General features: G+C 45.5%; 1 protein-coding gene across 1 annotated transcript in view; it reads left to right on the top strand.

Moving 5' to 3' along the window:
* ARL1 (ARF like GTPase 1) overlaps window positions 1–21,141 on the top strand; it is a 100,669-nt gene extending 79,528 nt beyond the window's left edge. Inside the window, exon 6 of the mRNA XM_086919128.1 lies at window positions 20,653–21,141. Within this exon, the coding sequence (XP_086775254.1) occupies window positions 20,653–20,683 (31 nt within the window). The 3' untranslated portion in view covers window positions 20,684–21,141. The remainder of the gene's footprint in view (window positions 1–20,652) is intronic.
* The last annotated feature ends 2,574 nt before the right edge of the window (window positions 21,142–23,715 follow it).

Genomic DNA, 23,715 nt, shown 5'->3' with positions numbered 1-23,715 from the left:
TTAGCACTATGTTAAGGTTCCTTGCTGGTGCTGGCATTCTGTGTGGAGTTACGATTCTCTTCGCCCCTTCTAGAAATCTTTTTACTACTTGGGAGGTGAAGAAACTCTTTCCCGTTTCTCGTCTTGTGTAAGACAATATTGTCGCTAATTGCACCCCTAAGGATGTGTAGCTTAGTTTGTTTTGTAGAAGATGCGTTAAGTATTTTAGTACTGTTGATTCCGTTGTAATTTTCCTTTCTAGTTTCTCCCTAATGCAACATTTGGAGAATCTTTTCCACTTTGCTATGTACCACTTTCTTGTGGTAGACCTCCTTGCCTTCCTGAGCACTGCCATTGTACTTGCTGGTAGTTTGAGGTGTGCAAATTCTAGGTCTCCAGGAGCCATGCTGCTAGGCTGAGGCTCTCTGGCTCTGGGTGTAGCACCCTTCCGTTCTGCTTTGTTAACAGGTCCCTTCTTTTGGGGAATCTGTGTGCTGGTGCTTGCACCATTTCTACTGTTTGTGAGAATCAGGACTGTCTGGCCCACTGAGGTTCTATTAGTCAGACCCTGCAGGATTTCGCGGTTTGCCGCAAAATCTGCACTTTTTATAAAATTGCCGCGATTTTTACAAAAGTGCCCCCGAAATCGGCACTTTTATAAAAAAAAAAGACGCAATTTTACGTTAATAAACCGTAAACAGGTTGACAACTGTGCAGCAGGGCACGATTGTGAGAGGAGATCTTTGTCGGCAGAAAAATAATTATTTTCTTGCATGTTCAGTGTTAACATAGCAGTCGCTCGCATTTGTACACAGTTTAACGATGATCCCAATAAATTGTTTTGCTATGTGTCACCTTCTCTATTTTAGGCTCTGGTCTTGAGGTGTACCTTTTAATCGTCTAATCCAGTGTAATTGCTTTAATAATGGCATCTTCAATCATTAATGTTGTTGACATTGCTTTATCCTGAACTGGTATTCCTGTTGGTGAATCATTTTGTTGATTCATAGAAGAGGATGAGTTGCAGATACAGGAAACATCTATATAGGTCACTTGTCATTAGCAGTAACTTAAAAAATGTCCATATATGTAAAATAGGTCATGGGGAAACTTCCAGGGCATGTTGATGACTTTTGATTAGTGACCACCACACCTCCATGTGAAGTCACTACTAGTGAATGAATATTGAGCTTGTAGAGTGAAATATAGACTTAAAAGGATGTGCCCTAGTGCTTTCAATGACACACCCATCTTGAAGAAATTAGCAGATATTAGTGGTTGGTACCTAAACAGATTGCCGGATTAAATTTTGAGATTGAACATATAAGTTTTAATATATTTTTTAATTGCAAATGGTCAGTTTGCAATCTCAGATGATCTGGCATGTTGTTCCATACCTTCAGGAGGATCACTGATAGCATATAACCCCCAATTCTGGATTTTTGTGAACCCATGGAGTGACCAACAAATGTTTAAATTGGGATCTGAGAATTGTTGGGGGTATGCTTGATGAACAGTGATATTGTGTAGTCTTGCTCTCGAGGCAGTGTAGTGTTTTGTGGCATCTGCAAAGCCAGTGAAGCTTGCAAAGATGGTTGAAAATGTATGTTTTTCGATTTAGTCCCAGTATAAATATTACTGCTGCACTTTGTATAACTTTGGATTTCTGAATGTGATAGTTTTGGAGGCCCACCAGTAGTAAATTTCAGTATTCCACACTCCTTTGTATGATCACCTTTACGTTAGTAATCCTGGTTGAAGCCGAACGCATTGGTAATATTTTTTGAAGGACTCCTAAGAGGTATTTTCATTTGAGGGCCTAGCTGTACTTGAAATATGGTGACAGAGAGGATTCCATTCAGGAAGAGACTTCAAAAATCATATTCTCGCCCTCTCGCTCTCTCTCTACCCCTCGCTGTTGAGCCAAGTTACATTAATTCAATTCAAAGCTCACCCCTCGTCAAAGATGAATAACTGTATGCACATCAGGCTATCCCATGGACCATAGAACTGTCCTTTGCCAAACATTGATTGCAAATAGAAACATATACTGGGCCAATATCAAGTGCTTCCTAAGCATTGTGCATGAAATGCACAAATGTAGCAACTGCTGGGAGGTTACACTGGTGAATTTGGGGCTACGTTTTGCCCTCCAGGAAGGTTCAACAATTGAAAGATTTTCACATATGTTGCAACCAACCCATTATTTTCAGAAGGTCAAGGACTCTGAGGGTCCTATTAGATGTCCAATCATTTCTCAAAGTGAACTATGCAAGTCCTAAGGAAAAGCAATCCTGAGGGAACTATATAGTGTAAGAAATCCCACAAGAGACTGGATGAGGCCCTTCATTGCACATCACTGTTGCACTGTGATGCATGTAGCTGCTCGGCATGGATGGGTTCTGTGACTCCTGGGTCTGAAAAGTTAGCTTGTTGCGAATCCTCCACCAGATCAATATTTTACGCTCAAATCCCAAACTCCATTTTGAACCACCATCACAGAGAGACATCTTTTCAATTTTCCATTGGAGGAGTAGATTTTATGAATGATCTCCATCTGCTAAAAAAAGTGGAAACCAATTCGGGCCTACCAAGGCTACTTACATCCGACCATATTTCAGCCACAATCCTATGGGAAGAGTGTCCGAGGCAGACACATAGAGTATACCCTTGGGCCTGAGGCTCCTTATTCCCTCTACCCCAATACAGTGAGAACCTGTAAAACATCTGTGTTTGTAGTAGGAAAAACAGCCAAATAAAATGCCGCAAAATTGCCGCTAAATTTCCATCTTAGTGCCGCTAAATGTCCAGTTTTGTGCCGCGAAATTTTCTAATCCATGCCGCTATGTCTTGCGGAGTCTGATTAGGATTAGCGTCATGTTGCTGATCCTGCATTTGTTGAGTACCCTGTGTATCAGTGGTATGGGGGGGGGGGGGGGGAGAATGTAGGCAAATGTCTTTGACTAACGTATCCATAGCGCATTCCCCTTGGGACCGATGGTCTGGTTGTTTGGATATGAAGTGTTGGCATTTTGCATTTCGGTGTGTTACAAAAGGGTCCATTTGCACTGTACCCCATTTCCGGAATAGTTTCTCTATTTCCTGTTGGTTGAGCGCCCATTCTTGGGATGCTGACGTCTGCCTGCTGAGTCTTTGTTTCCACATTGTCCTTCCCTGGGAGATGTATTGCTAGTAGGTCTATTTTCAGTGGACTGGCCCACCTCCATATTTCCTGTGCTAGCCATGATAGTGCTACTGATAACGTTCCTCCATGTTTGTTGATGTAGAACATGGTGGTTGTGTTATCTGTTTGGATCAACCCCCTGTTTCCGTACAGCTCCTTCTGAAAGGCTTTTAAGGCTAGAACACTGTTTCTAGCTCTATGTAGTTGTGTTTGACTGCATCCTGCTGCAACCATAACCCCCCTCACCTTGAGCCTGTTCATGTGTGTGCCCTACCCCAGCTGGGAGGTATCTGTCGTGATGGTCACTGTTGGAGTTAGCTGTGTGAATGGTTTCACCTGTGAAATGTTTTCCTTGTTCCACCACGCTATTTCCTGATGCACTGCGTGTGTGACAACCACTAGATCTTCCTAACTTCCTGTTGCCTGTGACAATTGCTGCTGTATCCATTCTTGGAATGGTCTCATGTGGAGGCGAATATTTGGGACCAGGTGTATGCATGACCCATTCATTCCGATTAGTTTGCTCACTGTCAGAGCTTGCCCCTTGTGGTGAATACATGTCTCTTTCAGTAATGCCAAAGTTATCTTTGTGCTGAGGAACACCTTACCCTGTATGGTGTTGATCTCTGCCCCTAAGAATACCTTAACCTGTTCCGGTTCTATTGAAGACTTTCCCCAATGGATTGAGAACCCCAGTCAGATTAGTGTTTGTACGACCTGCTGGATGTATTGTTTTCATTGTCTGTAAGAACTTGCTTTTATGAGCCAGTCGTCGAGGTAGGGGTATACATGTATCCCTTGCCTCCTTGGTGCGCTGCTGGCATTTTGTTAACACCCGTGGTGCGGATTGGAGTCCAAATGCTAGTACTGTGAACTGGTAGTGAGTTTGGTTGATAACAAACCTAAGTAGGCATTTGTGTTTTTTGTTGATGGGAATGTGTAAGTATGCGTCTTTTAAGTATATTGTAGCCATGTAATCCTCCTTTTGTATCTGGGGTATTACTTCTTGCAGACATGTGATCTTGAATCTTTGTGTTCTTCTGAACTTGTTTAAGAACCTTAGATCTATAATAAAGCGTTTCATCCACTTTTGGTACAAGGAAGTATTTGGAGTAAACCCACTTGTTTGTTTCCTTGTACGGCACTATCTCTATTACCTCCTTGCTGAGCAGTTCCTGCGCCTCTAGTAGCAAGAGCAGAAGTTATTTTGCCGAGTGCACCTTGTTGTTTGGCCCCTTGTTTGGAGCTTGTTTTTCTAGCTCTATACAGTAGCTGGTACTGTTCTGGTACATGCTTCAGGAGTTGTCCCACCTCCTCCCAGTGCTGGTATGCGTGCCTGTTGATTAGGGTGTTAGAGTTTGCGATACGTCATTGGATCGCCACACTCTGCTCCACTTTCCTCCCCATGAAGTCCATTCTTCTACTCTCCTTGTCTGGAGGTGGTCTGGCATTTGTGAGTACATTAGCCCTTTTCCTAGCTGTTGCTGTTATTATTGAATCAGCTGGCACTGATCCATGAATGTATGCAGGGCCTTTGAGGAGTGTTTGTACTTCTTTATGGTCCTCTGGGTCACTGATTTACAGACAGCTGGCTCCCTCAAGGCCTCCCTGCCCTGGTCCAGCACACTAGGCAGCATGGGCAGGAACCGAAGTCTTGTTTCTGTGGGTAGCAGTGTTTCCAGGAGAAAAGAAGCCTTGGGCTTTTCCTCCTCCAACTTCACTCCATATGTCTCTGCAGCCTTTTTTTACTACCATATTATAGACCCCTATATTGTCCGGCGGTGAAGGCCTCCAAGGGTTTGTGTCTACTCCTTCTTCCAGTATTTCAGCATCAAGGTCCTGCCACTCCAAGTCTTGCGCCTCCAAGGATGTTGAGTCCTGGTAGGTTTGCTGTTCCTCGACTGGTTTAGGTGCTTTCGGCGACTCAGGGTCCTCGTTGCCTCCTTCGGCCTCGCCCGGATGGTGTACTGGCTCATCCTTTCATCGAAGTCCTTTTTTCGTTGCAGGATGCTCGCCATTTCAGCCTCGAGCCTCCTTCTCTTCCTCTCCATCTTGGCAGCTTGTTCGGCGTCGAGAGTTTGAGCACTTCGAGGTCGTCTAAGTCGTTGTTGACCCTTCTTTTCTCTGCGTCAAGATGTCCTTTTCGAGGGCAGCGTTCGTCGACCTTGGTTTTTCGCCACCTGGGAGTTCTTTTTGAAGGATCCGCTGAGCGGCTTGTCCTTGGGTGCTGTTGCTTTCGCCGAGTGTTTAGACGGCAATGCTCCCTTCGAGGACTTGGCTTCACGCATACTAGTGTCGGTCGAGGGACTGGGAGTCGACAACGACTCTTACCTCCTTCAACGTTTTCTTTTGCATTTCGATGACTGTGCAGTCCTCCGGCGATGTTGTCCTCTTCTCCACTGGAGAGGCCCAAGTCTTGAAGCGATGGTGGTGGCCCCTGCCCCTGCATCGTGTAGGCCACTGCCCTTGCATGGTGTAGTTAGCCTTGCTCTTACTCTGAGGGTCTTCCTTGTGAATGCCGAGCATGCGTTGCAGACTGGATGCTGGTCCTTCTGGGCGTATTTGTGGTGGTAATTGTCGCAAAATTGGAATGGTGTTTTGTCCATCCCTGCGCTCTGGGAGCCCCCAGTGTGCGCATTATCCGTTGAACATCTAGATTTTGGGTGTAATTCTTTTCCTTCGTCGTTCTGGTTACCTGACCTGTAGTTTGGTGTGTTGAAATCTGTGATTTTGTCGATTTTCTGTATTTTTCGTCGATTCTCTCTCCAAATGTCTGGAACACTTTGGTAACGATCCAGACCCAATGGCGAAAAACGAATCTGAAGAGGGCGACCAAAGGTGGGAGCTTCCGCAGGAAGCGCGTCGACATCACGTAGGACACCAAATGGTGGTAGGTCGACCCTACCTGGGCCATGAAAAAAAGGCTACAATTCCGGACTCAACCACTAGATGACAGAATAATGCACAGCATAGTGAATCTAGAAAGATTCACGCTGCAAAACTAAAGAATAAGGGACTTCCGATTCGTCACCTTGTGAATTTCTCCAGGCATCAGACTGGATTCATAAACTCTTGCGATAGCTACTGTGCATGAGCAGTGCTGTTGGCCAACATTCCTACTTCTTACTACCAGACATCACAACACACAGCTGCATATAGAAGTCACGCCTGCGCGCAAATGTCAGTTTGTCTCCTATTCCTAGGTCTGATGTTGGCCTAGACCAGAGCTTTCCAAACTCTGTGTCGCGACACGGTACTGTGTCGCCTACAAATGGTGGGTGTGTCGTGGGATGACGCCATACTGTGCAATTCCTACGACAGACTTATGCGCAGAAAGGAGAGGGAGACCGTTAGGTGATTTTGTGCGCGCACAGCACAAGCGCAGTTTGGTCTGCAGAACCATTCCTGGCAGGAGTTTTAGGTCGGCGACGAGGAGGAAACGACGGGCCCGGAGAACAATCAGGTGGCTGCCAGGCTCCGCTGTCTGTAAGCCCTGCAACATGCGCATCGAGCCTCCAGCTGGCCTGACTGACCTGCTGCACACTTCCTTCTGACACGGTGTGTAGTACTTCAGCAGCAGGTTGACGGCCGTGGGCACAAAATTCAGGTCAACTTCGTGGCGAAGGGGTCCATGCAGTCAAAGGGCAAGGAAGATGAGGATGCCGACTCTGACTACAAATAAGGACGAGCTGGGGCCGGGCGAGACACCCCTTGCTCCCCTGCAGCCTGTCAGAGCCTCGTTGACACGTCCGGCTCTGCCTGCATGCCTCTGCGTGCCTGTCATTATTCCTGCAAGTCTGCCCCTCAACAGAACCTACTTCTCCTGCCCATCACTCCGGCACACCCCGGTCCGGTCTATAAATATTATGCTAGTATTCTTTTTCTTATCCTCAACCTTTGAACTTACATGTGTGGGAAGGGCCGTACCTGACTAGGGCTTGCATTTGCATACTTTAATTTTACAATTTCTAATTACAGAGGCAGTTCCCTGAACCCCATGGCCCCACCTCCACGTGGTTAAGTAATCATATGCAAGCAGAAAAGGACAAAATATTTTGAAATAGGTGGGGGGCGGCAGGGGGGGGAGGGGAGGTGCAATGGCCACATAACGAAAGGTGGGGGTGTTCAATATCCTCTACATGCCCATAGGAAACGGGGTTACATAAGCTATTTTATTAATATAGAGCGTTTAAGTCAGAAGACAATATGGAACTGCATGAGCCAGTATACAAAATGGTAGTACACCCAAAGATTAATGTAGGAAAGACTGGAGCTGCATGAAACGGTGGCAAAGGAAGTTACATGAATGGGCCTACAAACATGAGGTGGCAGAAACAAACTGTCTCATGGCGAGGGAAGGGAAATCATTGACTGAGGAATGGATGCCATGAGACTAAAGTGCACTCTGGGAAGGCAGGGTTAAGGTCTGTACATGTCGGCACAAGGATATAGACCTCAATGGGGGTAACAACAAGAATACAGGGGCTAAAGTCTGCTTGCATATTAGAGAGCACAATGTTGGGTAGGAGTGAAGGGGGTTAAAAAAAATAGGTCCTTGGCGGTGCAGACGTGTACACAAGAACATAGTTTAGTAAGGGCAAAAAGCCTTTATATCGGTTGGGTAAATACATGTATGGGGAAGAGAACGAATGGATAGATGGGGCAAAGTTTAAGGGTGCGGGCTGCCTCCATTAGAAGAACTAGGCCTAAAGGAGGAGGTCAGTATGCCAGTTGGTGCCGGTCAGGATAGAAGCCCACAGCCTATCCCTCCCATACTCACCCTCCTCCTTTGGGGTCGGGATAGGGGGCGTGGTGCTGGTCTGACATCAGGCTCATTGGGGGAGGGGATTCCCGGGGAGGCGTGCAGGCAGAGCCGGAAATAATGAGACCTGGATCTCTGACCACCCCACCTCTCCTGTCACTGCCCCGGACAGTCCCTGTCTGCCTCTCCTGCCAGTCACATTCCTGACCCCCTCATGTCAGTCAGCCTCCTCCTTTCAGTCCCTCTTGCCTTTAAAATCCCTCCCCGCCCCCCCTCCCCCCTGGCATTCCTTCCTGCTACATCCCTGATTCATCCCCTTCTGTCAGTGCGCCTGCCTGGCAGCCTCCTCCTGTCATTCCCTCCTGTCTGCCGAATTCCTGACCCCCTCTCCTGTCAGTACTCCTGCCTGACAGACTGCCCCCATCATTGCCTGACAGTATCTGCTTCCCTTTCATCAAGTCATGACGGGCATACTTCCTTCTGTCCCCTGCTCTCTTTCTGAAAGGGGCTCGTGCTCTGCGGTTTTCCAAAATCAAACCATAATGGTTATAGTTGACTATACAGATATTAAATGGTTTCCGCCCTACCTGTGACAGCAATGCTTGGTTATATATTTGCTGCTCTGATTAGGGCTGAACAAACGTGAAACACACATACAATTAAATGAAACGTCTCTACTACTTCGTGCACATAATGAGCTTTGTTTGCGTCTCCAATATAGTTTCCGGCAACTGCTGCAGATTTTCCAAAAAGAAAGAACAGTGCTTACACGAGATTTTAAAGATCATGGAATAGCATTATATAGGTCAGGAGCAGTCAGCCTGCTTTGCTGTTAAGAAAATATTGCATAGATCTACGTATCTTGAGCTACTCCTATTCAGAAAGGCAGCAGGCGGACTTTGTGCAGGGGCATGTGTCAATGTGTGCATGATTATATTCTTGCATCAGGCACAAACCTAGCCTTACACCCAATAAATTGGTTTCTTTTTGCATGCCTAGGATCCTAGGATGTTATCAGAACAAGCTATAGACAGTTTTGCCAGTCACTGTCTTTGTTAGAACAGATTCACAATTGCTTTATTAACGTTCCTGCTTTCTCAAATTTGCTTAAAAATGCACCATTTGCCCACTCTTTTTTTAAAAATGTTCAGGGGGGATAACTCCTCCCCCCCGGAAACTCACCGTATGTGGTTCTGGCTCGCTCGCTACACTGCATTACCGTGTCGCGAAGTGATGCATGTCTAAAAAGTATGTCGCCAACATGAAAAGTTTGGAAAGCTGTGGCCTAGACCTTTTGATTTTTAGTAAAAAAATGCAATGCATATGGGGATTTTGCATTTTTTTTAACACTACCACAGCCTGAAATACTGAACGGAATAACACCAAATTTTTCAGAAAGGTAGTAGCTTGGGAGTTATTAAACAAAGAAAAATGTGTACATCTACGGACGAGACTTTGCGGGTCCTGAGGCAAAGCAAGGTCCTGATTGGCTGGCCGCAACTGAAAGGAAAGTTGTGGTCTCCATTTTGTTTCTCGGTAGGCCAGTGGGTGGGGGGAAAATAAAGTGAAAGATAACATAAGGGGTCAGGATAGAGGTATCCTGACCACATAAGACACATGGAGGGGTCTGTAAGGTAACCCTCATGGCCAAATAATTGCCTGCACGTTTTTTTAGGGTGGCCGAAGCGCGGATCCATGGCGCTCCGCGCAACCCCACAGAAAATTCGCAATGGGTCTGAAACCCAAGGGGGGGAGATAAAACTTCAATCTCACACCAAACCTCTGCTGCGCACGACCAAAGGCCTTGTGTAGTGTTGAGTGCTTGTGGGGGTGGAGGGGTGGGCCCAAACCGCCCTTCACATGCTCGAAGGCTCCTACTTTGCATGCTACACTGTGAAAAGTGACTTTTGTTCATAACTGAGCCCATAGGCTCCCGCGGTTCATACATTGGTCAGTCTGCTCATGGTCTGTGGTCACTTTCATATTATACAACATTTACTTGGCTAGCCTGTGTATAAGCCTTTGCTGCGCAGTCGCCATCTGCTACTGTTTCGGGGGCACTTTCGGGTTGTACCATGCTTCTATAAGAAAGTTATTTATGGCCATGCTTTCCAAACCAGTATTTATTTTCTAAGCACTACTAAATGTTGATGCTGGGTGAGCACTGTTTCTAGATTGCAAGAATGGATCAGGAAGCAGGGGCTTTATGCCCATGCTATGCTTAGCAGTTTTCTCTTCCATGTGATTTCTTCCATGAACAATCTTCACAGTACCTACTTAATAGCTCCTCCTAACATCAACGCCCTGGATATCTATTTGGCGAGTGTTCATGTTGTAATATCATCCAAGAGTCGGTAGATGCTGCAGCTTTGTGTTTCTCCTGTTAACCCCCCCCACACACACCCCCCACTCTCCTTGTGCAACACTTTGGTGCCATAAGACCAGGGAACCAGTGCTCAAAAGTGCTTCCCTCAACACACGTAAATTGTTTTCCAAGGTACACTTGCCTCAAAATATCGTCCCTGATCAGGTAGCCATGGGGATGTTAAGTAGAGCAATATTTCAGAGTATTTTCTAAATCCTAGTCCATCCCCAATTTGACTCCGACTAGTTGTCAATTCCAATCTTTTTTTTTTATTGTTATCTCCTATTTCACTTTGCACGGTAAAGTATATGGTTTCTCTATGCACAAGACTCTCGTGGGGCCACCCTATTGTGCATTTCTGTGCATGCACTGTACAAAAGCAGACCTTTTGGCATGCTCACACATAGGTGTCTATCTTTCCTATTTTTGTTAAATGGCTGCATGTGCTCGCACTGGTGAACATTTTCGATGTCCTTTGTAATAAAGTTACACTTGTGAAGGTTCTTCACCTTGTGAATGTGTACCAATATAATTACTCCATTTTAAGGAGGTGGTTATGGGGATTAAGCTTACACAAGGAAGTCTTGACCGAACAGGCAAAATGGCCCTCCCTGTGGACCTGCAGATCCAATCAGTAGAACCCAGTGAAGGTATGGACAGATATGAACATGGCTGCATTGGCAAATGTTCAGAACAGGAACACCCCGAGTCAAAGTTGTATTAGCTGATTTTGCCAGGGAGGATCCTTTTTAGCCAAAAGGCATAATAGTTTAATGCAATGCCCCAAGTACCTCAACAACCGCCTGACCTTCTACACGCCCACCCGCCAGCTACGATCGACCAGCCTCGCCGCTGTACCACGCATTCGCAGAGCCACCACCGGAGGAAGATCCTTCTCCTCCCTGGCGGCCAAGACATGGAACTCCCTCCCCATCCACCTTCGGCTGACCCAGGACAATCTCTCATTCAGGAAGCAACTCAAGACCTGGCTTTTCGAGCAGTAACGGACCCTCCCTACCCCCCTCCCCCCTCCCTTGCCTGGAGACCCTTCCGGGTGAGTAGTGCGCTACACAAATTCAGTGATTGATTGATTGAATGATAATAAACTGAGATCATGCCTACCTCTGGGGATACCTTTCCTGTTTTTTTGCAACATCGAAATCTACAAACACCTGATCATCAACATGATACTCCTAGGGCTTATTGATATAAAAACTAAGGGCATGCTGTTGATCCAGCTGTGGTAAACCCAACTTCTCTTTAGATGAGTGAGGTGAGGAAAAGAACACCGGGATTGTAATGGAGTTTCTCACGTGGAAAGGTGACACCACTTTTAGAAGCAAAGATGCACATGTCCAAAGCATAACCTGTCAAGAGTGAGGGTAATCCGCAGTGGCGTAACTAATAAAACCTGGAGCTCACTTTCTCAATAGGCAGACCATCATTAGTCAGGGTACAGCTGCAAAAAGGCTTGAAGTAGGCAAAGCCTTGCTGGGCCAAAGACTATACAAATTATAGAACGTTAGTGAACTTTGTCTCAGGTGGTCATTCTGCTTTTTCTCACACAAGTTAAGAAATCTAGTTTAACACGCTAATAATATGGGTTGGATAGATAGTCGACGGGCAGCCAGATTGAAATACATGACTTATGACAGAAGGTTGAACACCCATAACTCATTCCCCTCAGTTTCCATAGATAAAGGTGTACATTGTGGAGGTTCGGGTGCAGCAATCTGCCCAGCTCGTGGGACAGCAGATCCTTGCACAGAAGAAGACTTGGAGGACAAATGCATAGCATCAGGAGTTTTGAGTACCAATCCCTCTGAGCCTAATCCAGTGCCATTAATCGGCTGTGCTCAGTCCTATCTGGCATTCTTTAGGAGCCATGTGATCAGAGGCAACAATGGTAAGGCTGGAGTCCCACAGTAGGCAAAACAGATGCCCTACAAACTCCAGGTGGGAAAAGTGCAAAACACTGGGGATTTGCAAATGCAGCCAAGGGTCTGTTAAGGACATGCCCCAAGGGCAAAGATGCAATATGCCACCTCAAGGTGTAGACTCTACTCTTGGTGAGCAAGATGACATCATCTGTGTTTTTTTGCTGTCATGGTGAAGGATCCAGTTAGATGATTGACCATCAGGGAGCTCCTGAGACGTGACCGCCATCACCACAATCCCAATGCATGCCAATAGAACACATGCCCCACATTGTCTTGCTTGTTGCAGTATCACAAGGTGGTCGTGTTAGCCATTGGCACCTGAATTGACCATCCCTTGATGGAAGGCAGAAAGATCTTGAGAGCCAGTCAGATGGCTAACAACTCCAGTAGATTTATGTGATGACGCTGCTCCAACTGAGAAAAGAAAACCTCAGATCTCCTTATCATTCAAGCAATTGGGAGATAACACAATCAAGAAATTACACATTTAAGAGAAGGTGCATCCAGTTCCACCATGCTCTCATTTGCCTCGTCGGAGATGCATAATCTTGTCACAGAGGTTTTCCCAGTGGTGGGCCCACTGTAGGCAGAGCTTCAATTGAAGGGCCCGCATGATCCGCAGAGCCTGAGGAACCAGCAAGGTGCATGATGGTAGTAAAGAAGAAGCCTCAGAATAGGCAGGGCTGGATGAGTAGCTCTTGTCTGAAACATCAGGCTCATAGCTTGAATGTCTCCGACTCACTGCAAAGGTTTTTGCCTTGAAGGTGACCATGTTCAAGATCGCACCAAGGCAGTCCTGTCTCTAGGTTAAGCAGAAGAAGAGATTTGGAGTAGCTGATGACAAACCCTAGCAGTGACATTTTTTTCTGCAGGTGATCTGACTCTAGCTGAGACGAGATCACCTTCAATATCCAGTTATAAAGGTACAGGAATACAATGCTACCTTGGCCTGCGAAAATGGGGCACAACCGCCAAGATGAACTTAGTTAAGCTCTAATGGGCCGACTTAGGGCCGAAAAGCAGGATGATCCAATAAAAGTTGCTGCTGTCACTACAAAGTGGAGATATGTCTTGTGGGACTGCAGGACTTGTGCAGGAAAGCGTGCGTTCTTTAGGTTCAGGGACACCATCCAGTATTAGCGATCCAAGGCCAGCAGTGAGTGTCATGACTTGGAACTTATCTTTATTGGGAAACAAGTTCCACAACCTGTGGTCTAGAATCTGCCTTGGCATTGCCCCAGTACAGTGTGCGCTTAAGTCGTTTTGATATATTGCCTTGAAGAGGAGAAGCACTGGCACTGCTTCTGTTGTCCTCATCCTTTGCATCCTCCTTTGCCCCAAGCACCACAAAAATATCTCCTTGGGTTCCTAGATCTTCTGTGAAGGCTGATGCTAATGGAAGGCCAAACCTCCATGTTAACCCCTGAGCCTGTTGTACTGCTGATGGAAGCGACTTGAAGATGAAGTCATGTGAGCACTCTGTTTCCCTGCTATTCTAAATTTAGTTTTAGGGTGAATCTGAGTTGTCAAGAAAAAACCTAGCTCCCTCACAGGGCATGTCCATCAAGTATGACTGGACGTCTCCAGAAAACTGGATTCAGCAAACCCATATATGTTGTCTGGTAATTGTGTTTGCTCCCATGACACAGGCAGCTTCATCGGCAGTTGAAGCCTGAAACTAAGACCTGCCTGCCACATCCTGAACTTTCTGAGTAGAGTAGTTACCAAGATCTTCAGAAGCAAGGGCAAACCGCTTCGTGCCAGACTGCCCGAGAGAGCTTTCGTGCCTATTGTATAAGTACATTAAGTCTCTCGCGCATTGATCAGAAGAGGCTTGATTGACTTTACAGGTAGAAGCTTGCGCCACAATGCTCAAAGGTATAGGGGGCCGATTCGTGAATTTTCCCCCGCACCAGTAAAGGGACTAAGGTGTCTCACTTAGGGTGTACTCACCGCTTATCAGGTCAACTATAGCCTCATTGAATGGCAACAGAGGGTTCAGAGTGGAATATCCTGGCTGAAGTATCTGTCAACATATTTGATTTGGTCTCCTCGCTCCAGAGAGGCAAATCCAACACCTCTTCCTCTGTACCACAACAGACAAAAAGGCACTTCCCTCAGTCAGGGGTCCCAGAGTAGAATCTAAAGCAAATTCAGGGGGAGAATCAAGGCCACTGGCAATTTGTAGCTCCTGGTATAGATTAGCAACTGGATATTGAATGAATCCTGAGCTGTCAGTGCACTGCGGCGGAATATGGGCGATCACCTAGCAATGGAGATTTCAGAGAATCATATGTGGGACAGCAGGAGTGTGTTGACCGCCACAAAGGTTTAAGTGACTCTTCAAGGCCAAACAGCACTGGGACCACCTATAACACAGGTGCAAATTAACACCCTTGAACAAATAATGGGAGACTTTCCAAAAGTTTGTTCCACAACTGCAACCTCATTACTTGGTTCTTTACCGGCAGCAATACCTCTGATGCCTCAACAGCACCCTGACACCATTTCAGCCACAAGTGGTCGTGCCTCCTCGGTCACCTTGGTTTCCAGTGTAGCCTCCACCACTTGCAGCCTCTGTGGCCCCCAAACCCTGAGAATACTATAGGACACCAGACATTGCACTAATTTGTCTTGCATGCCATTCTAAACTAAATCGTAGTAGGAAAGGATATACAAAAACCCAGTCACATTGCAATACCGACCGGGATAAGAGTTGTTCAGAAAACCTCTGATCCAGCTCATCGTTGCAACCTACATAAAGCAGCCAATGCACTAGCCATTCTAAAACCATATGATCACTAGATGTGGCATGACATTTCTCCTCAAGTCAAGTTGATCCACAAGGATGGAAAGAACAAAACCAATGCAATTGTTAAAGAGGAGAGGAACACTGCCACAGCTATAAAAGATGCGGCCATGGATTACTCAAGTGCATGCTTCACCAGTTAGTAGTACTGCAGGGGAGGGCTGCAGTATGTAGAAGGCAGTGATGATCTAAACCCACCCACTTCCACCTTGAGGTGCAAGTCCATTTTCTTCAGTTTCCTTGTGACAGGAAGACACTGTTTGGGAAATATGTTGGCAAAGCTGTGCAATTGATACAAACACACACACCCTTCTTTCCCTGTTCAAGTGAACTGCCCCTTGTGGCCCCTGAAGATGACCAGGATTTAGAAGCAGTTCTGCACAGTATAGTGATCAACGAAGACAATATTACCCCGACAGGCAGTAAAGATACAATAATTGTTGCACCTCTGTCAAATGCCAATAACGTCAATCATGCCAGTGGCCTACTGACAAAAAGAGAACAAAAAGTGTGCCTGGATTCCTAATGCTGCCCCCACTCAGGCTAAGGAGAAGGCGGTATCTCACTTTGCATCTGAATAGAGGAAGATCACAGCTGGATGCTACAAGTTGTGGAATAGGCTCACATGCTGGAATTTGTCCAAAAACACACTTTGGTCTCCACCAGCAAAGGAACATCACATCTTCTTCAGAAATGTTATTGACAAAGTCCCAACCCCTGAGAAACTTGACCTTCTACTCTAGATTATTTCCAGTGAAAAAGACAACCTGGGGATGGTGACTGGTTTTGGATCTTCAGAAACTCAACACGTCCCCCAAAAAGCAGTCTTATGAGATGTTCATCCTTTAAGATATCCTTCTTTGGCTGCAAAAAGAATCCCTCACCTCCATGGATCTACTGGATGTCTACTTTCAAATCCGCATACATCCAAACCACAGACAGCATTTAAGATTCTCGCCAGCAGGGCAGCTATATCAATTCAGATTGAAATAAGTCTTCCTTTGCCCCTTCCTCCTCAACTATTTCCAAAATGTACCAGTCTTTCTTCAGAGACAGAGCCACCAGGTATTTCCATACCTAGATGATTGTTATCTTGTGGCACCTGAAAGTCTTTCATAAATCGATTCTATCACCTAGACCTGGCACTCCACGTAGAAACATATTCTGCATGCCCCACTACAATGCTCCAGTTTTTGGGAGCAGTCCTGGGCACAAAAACGCTGCAGGGCAATGCATTTCCATCAGTAAAGCACTTCACAAAAAAACAGGTGATTACAGCATACCTTTGCAGGTGCTACACAATCAATCAAAACATACATGTCCATATTGGGCCTTATGTCATCATGCATAGGACTTATTCTATTGTGCCACATGTGCATGAGACCAACAGATCAAACAGGAGTTGGATCTCCTGTTGCAACAAGCTACTGACTTATGAGGCAGTGAGTTGAGTCACTCATCGCCTCAGACTAGCTATACTGTGATACAGTTTTTCAGAAAACCTCAATGCAGGCCTCCCTTCTATCTACACGTGGCAGGATCCTCAAGGCAACATATTCCTGAATATATGGTGGGTGGGTGGAGGGGGTGATTACATTTGGAGCAAACCAAGGGAGTGATGTGGGGGGGATGAGAAATCCTTCCAAACCAATGCTATCCCAATTTTATCTCATTCCCAGGGCTCTACAGAAGGCCAAGACAAAGTCATGTTCGTTAAAACTGATAGCAGGTTTGAACTAGTGGACCCAGGCCAGGGACTAGATGATATGTCCGTTCAGACTTTTGTTTTATGTTTTTGGAACACATAGTGGGCGGACTGCTCTTTTTTTTCTTGGAACTACTCTTGCCCATCGCTTGTCTCCCCCCACCCTCTCTCTTCCTCCCTTTGTTCTCCTGCTTTTCCCACACACCTCCTTCCTTTTTTCTTTCAATTTTAAAGTTCTACAACTTATTTTATTCTATCAAGAAGCTCACCTATGGGATGAAGCACGTTACTGTACTTTTGACTCTGACGGCTTTGCCAGATAGATGTACCTATGAGCATGCGGTTACCCACCCAGTGTGAAGTTGATGTTTTGGTGTGTACATTGCAATTCATCGTCTTTCGTTGTTATTTTTTTAATGCACACTGCAAAACCTAATAAAGTTCATTAAAAAAAACTGATGGGTCCAGCATGGCCACACTAGTTTTGGTACACAGGCTCGATTCACCAACATCATCTTTCCCGGAATGATGGCCAAGTCCTACATCATGACTTCAAAATCACTGAACTGGGCCACCAAGAATTCGGATATTCATACTTCTTGGCAGACTGCAGATCCGTACTGGCGCAAGCTTAAATGATGTCCAAGATCTACAGTGCCAAGTGGAAAGTTTCTATAAGAATGGAGTACTAAATCCCATTTCTACACAGCTGCACCAAGGATGCCTTACCTTCTCCATTTAGTGGAGAAAAATATTAAGTATTCTTCTTAAATTAAGTACTTCTAGCAGCGATATTGCAGTTCAGGTGGTCTGAGGATGCTTCATCCTTATTTGCTCAAAGAATCATCACACAGTTCATGAAAGGCCTTTTCAGAGGTTACTCCACCGTTCAGCGCCCAGTCATGCCTTGGAAACAGAACAGAGTACACAGTCACCTGATGTTCCCGCCCTTTGAGCCAACCCAGATGTCTTTCATATGTCTTATAGTAGGCAGCACTTCTGGTTCTAATGTCACCAAGGATAGTGGGGGAACTCACAAGTCTTAATAATAATGGAACCATATTAAAACTTCATGAAAGATCAGATCACCTTGCTCACATTCCAAAGTTCTCTCGACTTCCATTCAAACAAACCTGTTGTTCTTAGATATTTTTGTCCCAAATCTGTTGACACTGGTTGAGGGGGCAGTGCGCTTGGTGTATAGCTGCAGGTGCATCTTACAAAGGTGAAAACAAAGCTTTATGTTCAGTTGATCAATGCTTTGTTGCCATGGAGGGCATAGCCTTCAGGCTCCCAGCCTGTATTACCTTCTGCCACAATAAACCAAAACATCTCTTTGGGGTAAGTTAAAGGTACATGCCATTAGAAGCATGCCAGTGACAGCTCCACTTTGTGCATGAGTGCTGATCTTGAACATCTGCCAAGCAGCATGTGGAACAACAGGCACGCGTTATACACTACTTAAATTCAGCAGTTCACTTTAAGTAGTGTATAATGGACCAAGCAGTGCCCCTCAGGTGTGTGTGATTGGTTGGTTAGCGAGCTCAGCACTTACAAACCAAACATCAGCCAGTAAAGTTTATCAAATTGGGTGGACGTGCTTCTAAAGAAAATTGGTCCTCTGGTCATTTCAACTCTGTTTATTGCTGTTTAAAAAATACTGGGGATTCCCAGTTTGGGGCACGGAATGATTCAAGGATGTGAATCTATGAAAGATGCCAACACTCAAGAATGAGAGTTGCAGGGAAGTAACTATTTTCTTCTGCAATGATATTCAAATTTGGTGCATTTTCAGTTAGCTGTTTTGGGCCTATGCACAAAGTTTTCCAGTGTTAATTTACAAAACTTCGGAAAGTTGGTGTTTTCTGCTACTTAATATTAATTTTCAACTGCATGGTCAGTTGGCACCAAATTTGGCATCCTCAGGGCATAGTTTTGAGGGTGGCTTCCACAAAATTAGGGACAGTTTGATCAAGGATCAAAATAGTTACTAAGAGATTAAAAAGGGTATTTCCAACGGAGGAAAGTTGTAAACTTACCCTCCCAGAAGTGACTGCTTCGGTTACATAAACATAAATGTACATATAGATGTTGCATAATGGGAAACCATGTAATATAGTCCTAAATTGGCATTAAGGTTTTTTGGTGTCTTCAAAAAACATGGGCCTAAAGTCTCAGAACTCAACAATACACTCAGTAAATCCGTGTTCCAGCCACTGCTTTTAATTTAAAAAAAAAATTAAGTACTTAATGCACACATAGCTAAATACTGCCCACAAAATTACAAATCTATACAAGAGTTCAGTGGACTAACATTTTTATAACCGCTCCTTAATTACCCTCACAGAATAACCTGGATGCAAATCACCAGACCTAAAGATTTATCACTGAGGGCATCTAGCCCTTGTTTACTCCATCATTGTGATTATTCTGTTGCTTACTCCTGTTGAAATTTTCGGATGGTACAGCTTAAGACCAGAGCATGTCCACTTTCACTAGGCTTAAGAGTGGGTCATGGAGCTGATGCCACCAGCTCTAGGGAGAAACCAGGGGTACAATTCGGGAGTAAGCGCGCCCTCAAGCTTCAGACAGGGTTCACAGCATCAGTAGTCTAACCTCCTTCTTAACTGTACCTGTAGGCATAGGGGCTTAACAAGAGAGATGAAGAAATCTGATTGGTGAGGCACCCACCCAGTCTAGTCGTGTTGCATAATCCCTCCAACCTGACACTCAAAAAACCAGCAAAGGCGGAAGTCTGCTCCTTCCTCTACCTTCATTAACAGGCAGTTGCTGGTTATAGCTATGGAAATTCCTCTCCCTGTCCCCTTTTTGTTAGAGGGGAATCTTAACCTGCCCTCAAAGGTGCATGTTGTGCATGGGGGCTTTTAATCGGCCAGGGTGTAGTATAGCAATGCGACTGCCTCACTCCACAATGCAGCACAAATGGCGAATCTCATTTAGTGCTGGCTCAGAGAATTTGTGCATTTGCACATGTGAATTAAAGTATTAATCGAAAGTAAATCTGACATTGCATATAAATCTAAGGGTTTAGGAAAATGGGTTAAAGGCAACAGCACTGTTCCGTGCACTGTGTATAGTACCAAAGTTACAATGTTAACACAGTTCAAATATAAAGTCCCCAAAGGACTTTATACACATTAGTTGAGTTACTTTCAGGAATTCAGTTTAGTTAAAACCATTTCCAGTGGGACCCTATCTGCCAAAGAGTTACCTGTGAGCAGATGCTAGTCTGAGTAAGATATAATTCTTCCTCACTCAGCCATCACTTGTGCACAGGCAAGGGGATATGAGCACGTGTGTTGTGCTCAAATCCCCTTGCCCCAGCTGTTCGTAAAGGCTACCCTGATTTTAGAAGAATGGTACTGTAGGTTGCAGCTTAAAACCATTTTAGACTTAGCAGTGGAGCAGGCAAGGCTCTATTAAGTGTCTCTCCACTGCAGAGGGTTCAGAAACAAAATAAATCGTGTTTTTTGGCAGATAGAATTTAGATATTTTATACTGCATCAACTGCATGTTTTAAGCATTGAGAAATTAAGTAATCAATTGAGTGTCTTGTAGAGCGTGACTACTCACCCGTAAGGGTCTCATAGCACGGTGGGGGGGGGGCGGGGGGGGGGGGGGGCTGTTGATCCATCAAAGGCACTGTGGTTCAGTCAAAGAGCCAACCTTTGAATCGACTCCTAGATAGATGAGTTTAGAGCGGAGGAAGTAAAAGATTCTCCTTTAATTTCTGTTACATAACTGAGTTCAGGAAATTTGACACTAGCTCTAGGAGCTCGGACTACTAAAAGAAATTGAATAAAACATGAAGGAACATGTGATTTTGATATTCTGCATCAGTTGATTTCTTTGTAAGTTGCCAAAGTAATATCTTAACTGTTTTTCAGGTTGGTGGAAACCTTGAAGTGCAGGCAGTAGCTGGTGAATATTAAAACAATGTTCTGTTTGGGTCAAGATTTTATACGATCTTTCACCATCCTTCTGTAAGGAAAGCTGTACTCCACTACACAACCTATGCAGCTGATGTAAACTGTTGGATACGACCAGAAAAACATGCTTTGTCCTAATCCGCAAACATCGGCCGACGGACGTTTTTAGGGAAGGATTGTTAAGCTGAAAGTGGCTGCCACATCTTCATGTCAATTTGCTCTTTTTTCAGTCCAAATAAATACTCCATGGGTGCTCACCCATTTTCTATTTCCTAGGTTATGTAAAGCTGTTCATTTGTATTTATGTCGCCCTTTTCAAAACTGAAAATAGATGTTTTTGGATGCACTCTGGTTTCAAAATGCCTTTACTGTTTGTTTGTGGAATCCTCATAATTGGTTGCGATTATATTTTTTGTAATTATACACTAATAAATATCTTGAAATGTTGTTTTGTACTTTACTGTTTGCTTCACTGATACTGCTTATAAAACGTATTCTGTGTATGGTACTTAATGCAATTATCCAACTGGAAAGTTCAGATACGTTTTTAGGTCTCTTGGAATCGATCCACTTTTTTCCCCAAAAACGTGCACACATTGCATTGCTTTCAATGGCAACGCATGCACGTTTGGCGATTCCCTTGTGGGAGCGAGCTTTGGCGACACCTGTTCGCAATTATCGCGAGTGTTCCCGTAAGGTAAACGCTGCAAGTTCTGCTCTAGGCCACACTCCCCCCACCCCTCCCTCTTGTTAACCGAGCTTCCCTCCGCTAGTCTATCAGCACAACTTAAGAGACACCGTGCTTTGTTTTGGAAACATTGATATTCGGGCAGCTTTCACTTTCATTGCTGCCTGTTTGTTCGTGACTTTCCTCCCACCTCCTTGCGCTCGAGCCCTCCCTACTCCCAGCTGTGGATTTCTCAAAGGCTATGACCTCGCACTGTGACCCCCTCCCACCTCCCGCCACCCCACCCCAGCACTCCCCCGCTTCCAGCCTCTCTTTACTCCAGCGGCGGCATGTGCAGGCTGGAAACCCTTTCCCCTTATTGTTGGTTGAAATTGGTGCTTAGAGGCTTCTAATCTCCCGTTCTTCATTGATATGCCTAGTGTAGTGCTGCGCTATGTGTAGGAAGAAGGCGCACATAGTGAGACAGAGGTACTCTTTATTTCCCAGTCTGCCCCCATCTACTGAGGGGGGAGCCGGAGTCCGCCATGTCTGTCCTCGTCGCTGGACTTTGGAACTGCCCCCTTGGTCCCCAACTCTTCTTTGTGGCCGGACGGGTGCTTAGGTGTGTGTGTGTGTAAGCACGCACACACACTGAATTCCACCCCCCGCTGTGTGTGTGTACACACACACTCTCCTTCCTGCGCACGCACCCCACCCCCGCTCTATGATCCCACACTACTTCGCCAAATCCTCCCCCACGCATAACCTGCCCTCTCATTCATCCTGTGTGCGCGCCTCCGTCTCGTGCCAGTCACACACCAGCTCGAGTTACCAATCTACACCATGCCTTCTCCTGTCATTCTACCAGTTTCCCAGTCCCTTCCTCCACAGTGGCGTATCAAGTGTGTCATGGGCCCTAGTGCAAGAAATAAAACAGGCCCCTGGTCACAGTTTGAACTGTGAAGTGCAGCAATAATAATGGTCTAGTGGACTGTTATTGCTTCTGGGCTCCGGTGCCACTGCACCTGCTGCACCAATGGAAGCTACACCAATGTCTCTCCACCAGTAACCCTTTTCCTAAAGGCCATTACGCGATCATTACACATCAAAGCTCTCGTTCTCATCCTTCCTCTCTTTCTTTGTCACCTGCTCTCCCCTACATTCTCTGCTTTGCCTCCTGGTCTAATAATTCCATGATTCCTCTCTTCGCCTACCTTAGTCTTCTCACAGCTCGCGCCCACCTACTCACTTCCCTCCTCCACCTTCTCCCTCTCTCCGCCAAGCTGCTGTCTTTGTATATCCAAATCGCTTCACTCTACCTCTGTCGCCCTCTCCTCTCTTCAATCCATCGTCAACACCTTTCTCATTTTCCTTATTTCCTTTATGCCCGTTCACCCTTCCTTTAACTTATTGTCTCCATCCCAACCTCAGGCTTATAGCTTTCCTGCCTGGTTACCCATCTCATTTAAACCAACATTATTGATCTCCACCCATATCCACTATTCTGTTTCTCCGCCTCTCTTCCTCAGCTCTGCTCACCCAGTGACTCACGCTTGCCACTGTCATTACTTTTCTCTTTTCTTCATTTTGTTTTTTCTTTGCATCTTCTTTTCGCTCCTCTTCCTGTCTACTCCACTCTTTTCCATGCTGTCCTTTTCACGGTCTCCTCTTTCTTTTTCCCTCCTTGCCTTTCATTGTTCTCCCTCCCTTAGCCCCTGCTGGACCCCTGCTTTAAATTCGCCTTTCTCTCAATTTCTTTTTTCTGCTCTCACTTTTTTGGTCTTATACATCTCTCCTCGTGTTCCCTCTTTTTCCTAATGTTTCCTATTCCACTCTTTTCTTTCTCATCCTTTGTCGTCTTCTATGCCATGCTATTTTCTTTCCCCTTTCTCAGCTGCAAGATGGTGCTGGTATATAAATGGGTCAAAAGGCTGGATAAGGATGAATATCTGGTTCTTCCTGCTCTCTTCTCCCACTTGATGTGAGTTGACTAGTTGAGATGGCGCAGGGCTAAACCTGCAACCAGCAAGTCCCACCATTCGCACCCTTGACCTCCTGATGATATCACGATCTGCCCCACTGCTAGCCCCTCAACAGTTTTCTGCTGAGGGTTTAGGGAAAGGGCAAAAAGTGCAGACTATTGAAAGTAAACTCGGGGCTGAGGCCTTAGTCATGAGCTGGCTAGCTAGGTAACGGGCGCTATTTATCACGCACATTAAATACTGATTCCCCGGGGTGGGAATTTAATGGGTACTATAGCGGGCACCCGATACCAGACTTCCTCATTGCTTTGGGAAATAATGAGCCTTTTGCTGCTTTCCACGCCAAAAATCTACATCTGCTAGTTAACTGAC

Source organism: Lissotriton vulgaris, chromosome 1_1 (genome assembly GCF_964263255.1).
Source record: "Lissotriton vulgaris chromosome 1_1, aLisVul1.2, whole genome shotgun sequence".
NCBI lineage: Eukaryota > Metazoa > Chordata > Amphibia > Caudata > Salamandridae > Lissotriton > Lissotriton vulgaris.
Note: the sequence above shows the minus strand (reverse complement) of the source record. Positions and strands in the feature narration are given on the sequence as shown.